This window comes from Crinia signifera, chromosome 3, assembly GCF_055691185.1.
Source record: "Crinia signifera chromosome 3, ASM5569118v1, whole genome shotgun sequence".
Classification (NCBI taxonomy): domain Eukaryota; kingdom Metazoa; phylum Chordata; class Amphibia; order Anura; family Myobatrachidae; genus Crinia; species Crinia signifera.
This window is the reverse complement of record NC_139219.1, coordinates 114,047,206-114,059,410: the sequence shown is the minus strand read 5'-3', so window position 1 is coordinate 114,059,410 and position 12,205 is coordinate 114,047,206. Positions and strand designations below refer to the sequence as shown.

Genomic DNA, 12,205 nt, shown 5'->3' with positions numbered 1-12,205 from the left:
CCCCCCTCCCCCGGAGCTAGTCTAGCAGCAATCCGCTGCCCTCCCCCAGGCGATCAGTGCCCGTTGGGGAGAGGGGGGGGGGGTCGCCTTGGGCTTGCACCGGCCCTGAGAAGCATACATGGATCCATGTGATCTGTGCAGTTCTTCTGAATAGATGGGGGAGTTTGAATTCCACACTGTTTGGGATTAGGTTACTGTAGATTTTGATTTATAAAAGCGCTATCAATTGTGCTATATTGCACAATTGATAGCGCTTTTATAAATCAAAATCTCCAGTTCTTCTGAATGAAAAAGAAAGTTCAAAGTAAATTTAGAAAATTAAGTAGGGTGCTGGTCCAAAAATACATGGCAATAATTGTGTATTTAAATAGCCAATACAGGGCTCTTGGACTATTCCTGGTTCTAAAAATACAATGGAAAAACACATTTTTAAAGCCAGCACCAGCCTCCACTAGTCAGTAAGGTAATGCCAAAGCCTTTTGACATGCATTAACCCCCAACTAGTCCGCCCTGGCCGGGTTCCATGAGTAAGTGGAAACCCTCCCAATAAAGCACCCCCTTCCAAGGGCCGGGGCTATCACCAGCACCCCTGGATGGTGGATGCCGAATTGGTTAGCTTTCAGTGTAAAAATAGATTTTACCTGTGGAATTGTAAGTCTCAGCAAACCTCCGCCTACATTCTGGTACTTTGAGAACCACAAATACCCCAGACATGCTTACACACTCACATAGGTACCTAAATTCCCACTTCTGTCCTCTTGTCCAGTAGATCCATAGTTTACCTGCAAAAATAAAAAATAAATTCTGTCACCTTTTTCCAATGTAAATCAGTCCTCTTCTTTCCATGTACTGTATGCACATGATTTAATATAAAAAAAACACAAGTTATATGATCCAAACAGACTGAAGAGTGAGATCACATACACATGGGTTCTCTTCAGTCTGCATGGATCAAGTAACATTTTTTTTTAACCCTCTGGGTGCCTGCATGGAAAGGAAGAGGACTGATCTGCAATGGATATAGGTAAGTATACTTTTTTTTTTTACAAAGGTACAGATGGAGCCCCTCTCATTCAGCTGGGGGCTGGCGATAGACTCGCCAGCCGCCGGAAGGGGACGCGCGCACACTATTCCCGGGGTCCCCACTCCCTTAGGGCAGGGCAGGGCAGGGCTTGACATTTAAAAAAAAATCTAGGAGCCAGGATGAAAGTGTAGGAGCCAGACAAATTAAAAATAGGGGCAGTGCGCGCCGAAGGCATGGAAAATTTTTACAACGCAATGCCTATTACACATGTCACACACCCATTACGTTATTCCACATTCCACATGCCATAATGCCCATTACACGTTATGCCACATGCCATAATGCCCATTACAAATTATGCCACACACTATAATGCCCATTGCATCATCATACACTGAGGCTGCAGTTGCTCCAAACAGCCCTCTTGGCATATCAGGTCTTGTACTACTCGTCCAGACATCTTATTCACTCAAAATATACGTATTCCCACAGTAATAAAATTATCAGTAGTAACAAAATGAATTGGCTACAGCACATTGATCAGTTTGATGTGCGCCATATGTACATTTGTGTCAGAGTCTATGGCCGGGCGGAGGGGGGGCTCTCACGGAGCTCACATGGCCTGGCGGAGGGGGGGCTATCACGGACAGAGCTCCTGCAACAGCGCGGAAGGGGGACAGAGATGGAGCTCCAGTGCTGGGCCACGGTGGGGGGGGAGGGGCGGTCACGGAGCTCCCGCAGCCGGGTGTAAGGGGACGTAACTCCGGCGGCCGGGCAGAGGCAGGGACGGAGCTGCTGGCGGTAAGCAGTCTCTCCCTGATGGGACCCGCGGCGGCCGCGCTTAAACATTTTGACACGGGCAGCTGAGAGAGTGCATCTTATACCAGCCTGTGTCTGACACAGGCTGGCCTAGGGGTCAGGGACTGCGCTGCGCTGGCCTGACAGGACAGGGGAGACGGGTGGTCGGGCTGCTGATGACCAGATTCTGCTTCCTTCCTCCCTGCAAAATATCTGGTCGCCAGGAAGCAGAATCTGGTCGCCTTGGGGACCTGGCCCCCGGTATTTGTCGAGCCCTGCCTTAGGGCAGCAGTGGCATTACCTTATGGACTAGAGTAGCCCAGTGCTGGTTTTAAAAATTCTATGGACCCCTAAAGTTTTGTATCCCATATTTTTGGAACCAGGACCGGTCCAAGAGCCCAGTGCTAGGAGGGAGTAACATGTTTGAAAGCATGAGAATTTTATACCTGGATTTTTCTGGACTGCCAGCTTATGCGAAAAAGGATAAAATGTGTTGCATAAGAAGTATCACAGTAGATTTTGCAGCAGGTTATAGTTTAAGCAATCCCTGTGTTAGCCTTATTAATATTCACATAAGCTATGTAAAATTCTTCAAATCTATTCTATAAATCATGAAATGTTATTAAAACACGTCAGAGGCAACTTAAAAAAATTGAAATCTAAATTAATTACGGTTAGTTTTTCATTACTAAAAAACAAAATTTTTGTTTTACGCTGATTCCGATTACCAAGATCACCGATCACACCCACTGCTGCAAGCCCATCATATGCTCAGTGCGACTCACACCGATGCACTGATTGCCAATAAATCTCTTAACTGAGCAAAATTCCCCCCCCTGCACTCGCAGTTTACACTTCTTCTCTGGGTTTTTAAGCGAGGTGGAAACGTAGAGTGCGGCCATCCAAAACGATGAGGGTCACCTCTATATGCAGCAGTACAGGAAAAAGAAGAGGATGTGCCAGCGCTGGCTGTATCAATGATAAGTCAAGACGGTTCTCAAAAAATTATACAAATTTTATAAAATTACATACAATAATACACAATAAAATATCTAATAGAAGATAAAAGCTGTATCATGGAGCATGTGCATGATATATTTTGGGGTAATTTTTCATGGAAAGTTCCCATAAATAGGCTGAGAAATGTTATATTACCATCCTGATTGGTGTTACGTCCAAGAACAGATGACTCTGTAGTCCTAGGTATGCACTATGTTTTCAAGGGCTCAGGCTTCCCACTGGTATAATCTTCCTCTTTAGCTGGAGTGTTAGGAACAAAGCAGATATCCCATAAATGAGTCCAGGTATTGGAGGAGCGTGGGTGGGAGATGGACAGGTCACTGGTGGACTGGATGGTGTCAGCAGATAGAAATAGGGTAACTAAACGGATGACACATCCACGGAAACGCGTTGAGCTACCCCATTTCTATCTGCTGACACCATCGAGTTCAGTATTCAACTGACACCCCCCCTCCCCCCCACCCCCCACCCCCCCCCCCGTTCTCGCAGGTTACTCTTCTCTGGGTTTTTAAGCGAGGTGGAAACGTAGAGTGTGGTCATCCAAAATGATGAGGGTCACTTCTATATGCTGCAGTATAGGAAAAAGAAGAGGATGTGCCAGCGCTGGCTGTACCAATGAGTCCAGGTATTGGAGGAGCGTGGGTGGGAGATGGACCGGTCACTGGTGGACTGGATGGTCAACTGAACTCGATGGCGTCAGCAGATAGAAATAGGGTAACTCAACGCATAATAGTTAATATCAGTGTTTCAGAATTTAATCTTTTGTTAGGATACAATATCCTGACGAAAGTTAAGCTCTGAAATGTTTATATATAGTAAACAGTAAACTAACGTCTAGAGTGTTCCCTATTTATATTACTTGAGTAACTACCACTTCAAGAGGGCACTGGTTGCTTAATTTCTGTTCTATATTAAGAGTGCTTGATCATATTATCATACACAGTATACATTTATATACATATACTAATTCCAAAAGGCGGCACTCCATGGACTTAACCTATGCCTGATAATAGATTTGGGTTAATGACAATGACCCATTGTCAGGTAGAAAGTATTCTTACTGACCAATGATGGATCATTAAATCCAAAAGGTTACCATTAGACATGGGGGCATATATAATAGTGTCCGAGTACACCAGAATAACTTGATTTTTTTTAAAGCAAAGCCATGCCTTGTAAATTATTGCCGCTTTTAAGTGAATGTTAAGTTCAACTGGCAACCAACCCCTTTGGTGAACTTGGAGGCTATTACATATCCCGCATGGGCAGCCTCCCCACCAAGTGTCTCTGGATTGCAGTCCTGATTTCTCCATCTGGACCACGAATTTCCCCTTTCCAAATTGGATACAAATGGTTTGCCCATCCATTGAAGGTCGAGATACTTCTTTACCATCTACAAGAAACCTTGCAGCAGGAGTTGATTATTTGTGCCACTCTGGGCCACTCCAAGCACAAGACCTGCAACAGGTGATTCTCCCTCTGGATGACCATTTGGGGAACTTTTAAACACCGTTATGGGCCCATAATACAGGACTCTCAAGGACACTCCAATTCTGGTACTTATGTATTATCTGGGCTCCCATGTTAAATGCACCCGATTTTTTCATACCCCTACTATCCAACTACGCATGGAGTTGATTTTATATAGTGTGGCGAGCACAGCGAGCCACCATGCCCGAAGCGTGGCGAGTGGACACCGCGTCTCATAAGAAAAATGGGAGCCCAGATATTACATAAGTACTCCAATTACCAAATACCACACAATTATATACAGCTGTGATTTATTATCATTGTTTTTAGTCATGTTTGCTGGCCCCAAAACAACCATTTTAGTAGTGTAATAACATATTAATAAAATTATTGTGATAGTTCAACCAATCCTCAATTTATTTTTTAAGCGCTGCTACATTCTTCTTTCTTTTTGGTACATTATACAGGACTGACAATCCTGTTCTAAGCAGCAGCTGGGTTAAAACCACCCCTGGTAAGCGCCCCTGGCCCAGTCTCTCCTTGTGAGAACTGGTCCTTACATTTTTTCCTTTTCCGCATGGGCTAAGTATATGTTTTATTTAATAAAGTATAAGTTTAGGCACTTATCTCCTGGGAATATCCACTAACCACTGTTGAACTTGATGAGGGAAGGCTACCCTCTAAAGGGGCATACACATGGGTCGATTTCAGCCCCATTTCTAAGGGATCTGACATGATCCCTTAGAAATGGAGCACTGATCGGTTCTTGTGTAAAGCGCTGGGAGATGCCTTTTATTTTAAAAATAGGCAAATGCCCATTCAGCACACAGCATCACGGGGTGCACCAGGATGTGTGCTGAGTGATCCTGTTTAAGCACATCGCTCGGCTAAAAGCCTGGTTGCCATATCTGTATGCCCCTTAACTGTGCACGTGAAATAGAAAAAACCTTTGCTATGTTTTATTTAGGCAATGAGAAGTCTGTAGCGTGCTGCAATTTGGTATTCCTATATGAATATTTTGCATGCAAACCTTGTGGTCAGCAGTCACTCCGCCCAGAGCCATCCCCTGCTGATTGCTCCTTTCTTCAGCTTGCCCTGACCCCTTCTTGTGTTCACAAGTGAGAACATAAACATAGTAATTAAGGCTGAAAAAAGACGTTTCTCCATAAAGTTCAACCTATCTAACTTGTAACTATTGACTTTAGTAAGTCACATCTATAGGATTCCCTTAGTGGCCAAAATGTATGCAGTTTTTATTTAAATTCATTAACAGTAGTTGCTGTAATCAACCCCACCGGCAATGAGTTCCAGAGTTTTACTGCTCTAATGGTGAGGATTCCTCTTCTTAATTCATTACAGAATTTCTTTTCTTTGAGTCTCAGTACATGCCCGCGTGTCCTAAGTATAGCTTTTAATGAGAGAAAGAAAAAGGATTGTCATATGGTGGTGCACTATAATGGTGCACCACCATATGACAATCCTTTTTCTGTCTCTCATTAAAAGCATTGCATTATAATTGTCGGTGGTAGCACACCCCTAGATTTACCACAATCTGTGATTATCCCTACAAGAGGGGGCCAATTTCTAATAAACTGCATATCCATCTCCCTTCCTGTGCAATTGATCAAAAAAAGCCCTGACATACCTGTCCTAAGTATAGGCCTGTTAGTGAACAAATCATCTCCCAGTTCCATATAATTCCCGATCCTGTATTCTGTTTCTCCAGTGAAAACCTGGTTAACCTATCTTGTATTCTAGTGATTTGAGACCTTTTACTAGCTTAGTCGCTTTTTTCTGTACCTTTTCCAGTTCATTTATGTCCTTTTTAAGGTGCGATGCCCAGAATAGAACAGTATTCCAAGTGTGGTCTCACCAATGCCTTGTAAAGAGGCACTATCACATTGGCATCCCTTGAATCCATTCCCCATTTAATGCATGCCAGTGTCTGGTTTGCTTTTGCTGCTGCACTTGAGAAGTGTGCACTATTAGCCAATTTTTCAACTACAGTATGATGCCACCCAAGTCCTTCTCTAAAGCAGAATTCCCTATAATAACTCCATTTAGCCTATAAGTAGCTTGATCATTTTGGTTCCCATAATGAATTACTCTACGTTTATTAACGTTAAACTGCGTTTTTCACCTTTCCGCCCACCTTTCCAGTTTCATTAAGTCACTTTGTACTGTATTTATAGCCTCTCCTGAGTTAATTTCCTTACTCAATTTTGTGTCGTCTGCAAATATTGCAATTGTATTCACTATGTCACTTCCTATATCATTAATGAATATATTAAACAAGGTAAGTTCCAATATTGAACCTTGCGGAACTCCACTTTGGACCTTACTCCAGCTGGAATGTATGCCATTTACCACCACACTCTGTCCCCGATTGTGCAAACCGTTTTTAATCCAATTACAAATTTTATCTCCTAACCCTAAATTACCTAGTATCATTAATAACCTTTTATGAGGCACCGTGTCAAAAGCTTTAGGGATATTCTGTTCATGTAATACTGCTTGATTTTGTTAAGTCCAGCCCCCTACTGACTTCCTCATCGAAGCTAATTAAATCAGTCTGACATGATCTATTTTTGATGAACCCAAGGGAAGCCTTACTCCTGTTCTAAGAAATTTTTGATACGATCTCTTATTATTCCTTCTAATATTTTCCCCACAAAGGATGTAAGGTTGACCAGTCTATAGTTTTCAGGGTTAGTTTTGCTACCTTTCTTCCATATTGATACTGTTAGCTATGTGAAGTTGCCGGTGCTGCTGCCTGTCACACAGTGTGACAGGCGCAGCAGCAGCTGGAGGTGCCTCCCTGCTTTGCATCCTCTGCTGAGCAGGTTCCCCCGGTCCTGGGGTTAACACACACCTCTGGCATCCTTGTAATTCAAATCTAATTCTCTCTGCACAATTTACATCTGTCCCACCTGCAGTGCACGTGGTTTTGTCCATTTGAGAAGGAATTTGCCTTTGGAAGTGAACCAGAATAAGGGCCCATATCTGTTCTCAGTGATGAGTGTGTCGTAGGGCAATAGCGATCCTGTATATGCAGGATGACAGAGGGCATCATCAACAACGGGAGCGTGCATCATTAACAGCATGGTGCATACACACTAACCAATATAGTTAAAGAAAATAGGCTAATGTGTTCTAAGCTTTAGGGTACCTTCAATATGGTTTTTTACGAGTCTGCAAAGCACCCCTCCACCTCTCCCCATGTTGTATCTGTTCACAATAGTTCACCTTGCAGTTACCTACTTTGCAAATTACCTGAGATCATGTGATGGTGTGCTGTTTCAGTAGGTGGAGATTTAGCAAACGCTTTAACTATTTCTACACAAGGCAAATATTTTATACTACTATAACGTGCATTGTTCTATTATCAAACAATGGGAACTGTAAGGAAAGCTAAGCATTGCTATACATTTAAAAAAATTTAATATATTTAATTTACCTTAAACCATTATCCATTTAGTGATGAAGCTAATTTTTATTTAAATTCCATTACATATTTAATACAGAAGGATTTGCTCTTTTCAGAGCTCCCATTGTGCCACCTGACACCCTGCGCCAGAATGGGCAAGCGCACGTCGAGACGCACGCCTACCTCATTCTCGGCAATGGACACTCGCGTGTCCCTGTCCCGTCTCCCAGATCGCCATCTAACAGAAACCCATGGATGGAGGTCTGAGAGCGGCCCCATCCGTATAAATGACTAATCTAACTTGACAAGTTAATTCATTGTAGCTAGTGTGTATGTGTATCCTTAATTAGATTACATTTTAAGTACACTGTTCTAATTCAAAAATGTGTTTCTTTCCCAGGGCGAAGATGTACAAATTCTTGGACAAATCGAAATTTGTTTTTCAAAAGATTTTAAGCCGGTAAACTGTACAGAATCCTCACGTGATGTTTTGATGACCAAAGATGAGCCACAGATAAAGTGGAAAACCTATTATGAGGAGTTACATGTTTGTGACAATCACATGAACACTTTTTATCCACCTGTACAATAATTATTTGGTTGTCCAGGTAGCAATACAAAATGTAAGGCATATTTTAACATTGATTTAATCTACTTGGCAAAATAAAAATGAAATACTAGTATAAAATCATTTATCCAGAGAGCTGGACATAATCACAGACTGTCTTTTATTTTTAGGAAAATGATGTATTCTTTATCCCTATATAGTTTTCTTGGTACTTGTTTATTATCAATTAGCATACGTATGGCACCATAGGCAAATCGCATCGCATGTGGTTTTTGCATGCGATGTGATTCCTATGTAATTTATTCACTGCTCTTTTTTGCCTCCGGGTGGTGCGATCGCATTGCACCGCAAAATCGCATGCGATTTTATAGGGTGCGATGCAATTTACTTTACTATACACTTATATGACATGCAATGAGATTAAGGTATCCCCCCACCCGAAGCGTGGCGAGGGGTGGCGGAACGCGTCCTCCTGACCTCTTCATACACCCACTATCCACGTCGGCGTGGAGTTGATTTTATATAGTGTATGGGAGTGCAGCGAGCCACGAGCCCGAAGCGTGGCGAGTATATATATATATATATGTGCAAAGTGGTATGGTATGTATAACATAATACCATTAGAAGGACTGTCACATCACCAACTGTCTTTTTAAAAGAAACACTGAAGGCGCAGAGGCCATACCACTTTGCACATGTACTTTTCTGTCCTACGGAAATTAGGACAACCTTGATGACCTCTGGCGACACAGCACAAATTCTGGAGTGTTTTTTTTTTCAGTTTTATTACATCATTGTTTGTCACGAATTTACGTGTTTCACTACTGTCACACCTTACTGGTAATACACGAAGTGAGTGTTAGGGCTAACTGTGCACCACAGACCACACACACACACACATATATATATATATATATATATATATATATATATATATATATATATATATATATATATATATATAAGGGATAGTGCGCCGGCACTCGACTCCTGATTTTATCTTTGCTGCCCGGTGCCTTCGTAGCTGGAGCCGCCGCAGCGATTCCAGATTACATATTGTGGGGGGGACGCGGCACTCTGGACTAGAATAAATAATCACACATAGCCGAAATCCTCGGTTAACGTTTTAGCCTTTTAATAGGCTTTTGTCAAAACAGCTTACATAAAAAATGTAAACTGTTTTGACAAAAACCCATTAAAAGGCTGAAACGTTAACCGAGGATTTCGGCTACATGTGATTATTTATTCTAGTCCCGAGTGCCGCGCCCCCCCCCACACTATATATATATATATATACACGGAGAGAAAGACCTGTCACTCAGGGCTTAGATAAGCTGCGTTACAGGGTAGCTTGCTCTGTTGCCATATGTCGATCATCTGTGTCAACACACAGACATCCATACACAAATCCACAAGGACAAAGGCACTCGGAGGCTTGAAGCAGGTGAAGAACTGGAGGAATTTTATTCCAAAGCCTGTCTACGTTTCGGGGGTCGTGCCCCCGTCGTCAGGACATGAAGGCAAAAGTAACAACCTACTCAGTGTACATACTGTGAATAAATAGTGTGAGATACAGTGCATACTCACCCCCTGGTCTCCCACGTCCCGCCCATGACCTCCGGTGCGAGTTCCGGGTACCTGGCGCACTGCTATGACGTCACTGTCTCAGATCACATCCAACAACAGGCGCTTCTGTCCAGCTCGGCCGGCCGAGCTGGACAGAAGCGCCTGTTGTTGGATGTGATCTGAGACAGTGACGTCATAGCAGTGCGCCAGGTACCCGGAACTCGCACCGGAGGTCATGGGCGGGACGTGGGAGACCAGGGGGTGAGTATGCACTGTATCTCACACTATTTATTCACAGTATGTACACTGAGTAGGTTGTTACTTTTGCCTTCATGTCCTGACGACGGGGGCACGACCCCCGAAACGTAGACAGGCTTTGGAATAAAATTCCTCCAGTTCTTCACCTGCTTCAAGCCTCCGAGTGCCTTTGTCCTTGTGGATTTGTATATATATATATATATCAAACAAACAAACAGGCGTCACTCCAGGACTTGCGTGAAAGATATTTAATGTGAGGCGGTCAACGCCGTTTCGGGTGTTACCCCGTCCCCCGTCATCAGAACCAAAGCTCAAACAATGTGACAAACCAAAGTGCAGTGCTTAAATAATAAACTTACAGTTGGATGACCTTCTGGGCTGCTCCATCACCCGGCCGGGGCTGCCGTCATCTACTTCCGGCTGCTAGCAGGAAGTGACCCTTTGGGACTCCGGGCGGGGAGGTCACAGGCACTAAGGGAAAAAGTGCAATGTGCATATTAGTGCAAAACAAGCAATGAATAAGACAGTGTAAGCATGATATACTCACTGATTACATGACATAATAATAATGATGTAATAAAGTGTTAAAAAAGATAAAAAAAAAAACGTTTTTCCCACAGCTATAATCCTGCATGGCCACTCGATGGCACTGTGGCCAATTCCATCACATATGTAAACATAGAATAATAATTTAAAAACTGCAATAACGATAATAGTGTGCCATGGTGGAATAATCTGCCGCGGTGATGATTCACAGACCCAATAATTAAGATACTCCTAATGAAGATCATATAATACAATACATCATTAATTATGAAAACATGAGAAAGATGAAAAAAATCATATAATAATAATGAGCTGTGGTGATATTGCCATGACATACTGGTCCAGCATATGAACAATTCTTCACTGTTATACCAATGATCAGGGCCCGGATAAAAGGGTATTTCAGAAATTTATAAAAAACTGCCCAGGTTCAGGGTCTCATTCAGACCTCCTGGGGCAAGAGTCCTCAGCCTATGTATCCAGCGGCTCTCGACCTGTAATAAACGTTTGTCCAGGTCCGGTACTAGTGTGTCTGGCGCCCTCCTGCAAACCATACATTTTGGGCCCTTTCACATTGCTATTGCAACAAGCTGCAGCCCGATTGTGGGAGCGTATGCAACATGCAATCCTATGGAGGATCTCTGGTGCATGTACATGTATGCATACACCATCTCAGTGCTGTGTCCGCAAAATGTTGCAGGTACTAAAGGTGCCCATACACACTGCAGGAATCGCATACGTTATGTGCTAGATCGCATCGCACGGCATGCATGCAATGTCTGTGCGATGCGATCCGAAAGCAGTACAAAAAGTATGTGCAGCATATACTTTTTGGTCTGTATGATGCCCGCAAAAGCGCATATTGCATCGCACGCTGCTATTGCAGCGTGTAAACGTTTAATTAAGGAAAACATAGGCCCACTAACTGATACTAGTGGAAAAAGTGTTACTGAGGACAAGGGAAAAGCAAAACTGTTAAATGAGTTCTTCTCATCAGTATTTACTAAGGGAGAGCAGACTGTGGAACGAACATTTACCACAAACGGGACAAATAAGCCAGATCTCATTGTGGATTTCACGCCAAAGGAAATAATACTGAGGCTAAGCAAACTCAAAACAAATAAGTCACCACGGCCAGATGGGATTCATCCGAGGGTATTAATGGAATTAAGGGATGAACTAGCTACCCCCCTACATTATATCTTTAGCAAGTCACTATCGTCAGGTATAGTACCAAAAGATTGGAGAATAGCAGAGGTAGTGCCAATATTCAAAAAAGAAAAAAAAAGGAAGATCCCGCTAATTACAGACCCGTTAGTTTAACATCAATTGTGGGTAAACTATTTGAAGGATTTTTAAGGGATGGTATCCAGGAATATTTAGATCATCACCGTCTACTCAGTACTAACCAACATGGGTTCGTGAAAAATCGTTCATGCCAAACTAATCTACTAGGGTTCTATGAAGAGGTTAGCAAAAACCTCGATAATGGAAATGCTGTAGATGTGATTTTCCTAGATTTCGCTAA

At 42.8% G+C, this 12,205-nt stretch overlaps 1 protein-coding gene across 3 annotated transcripts in view; it reads left to right on the top strand.

Moving 5' to 3' along the window:
- RNASET2 (ribonuclease T2) overlaps nucleotides 1-8,458 on the top strand; it is a 172,011-nt gene extending 163,553 nt beyond the window's left edge. For all 3 annotated transcript variants that reach the window (XM_083176384.1, XM_083176386.1, XM_083176385.1), the window contains one exon: nucleotides 8,140-8,458. In XM_083176384.1, coding sequence (XP_083032510.1) covers nucleotides 8,140-8,331 — 192 coding nt within the window. In that variant the 3' untranslated portion in view covers nucleotides 8,332-8,458. The remainder of the gene's footprint in view (nucleotides 1-8,139) is intronic.
- The last annotated feature ends 3,747 nt before the right edge of the window (nucleotides 8,459-12,205 follow it).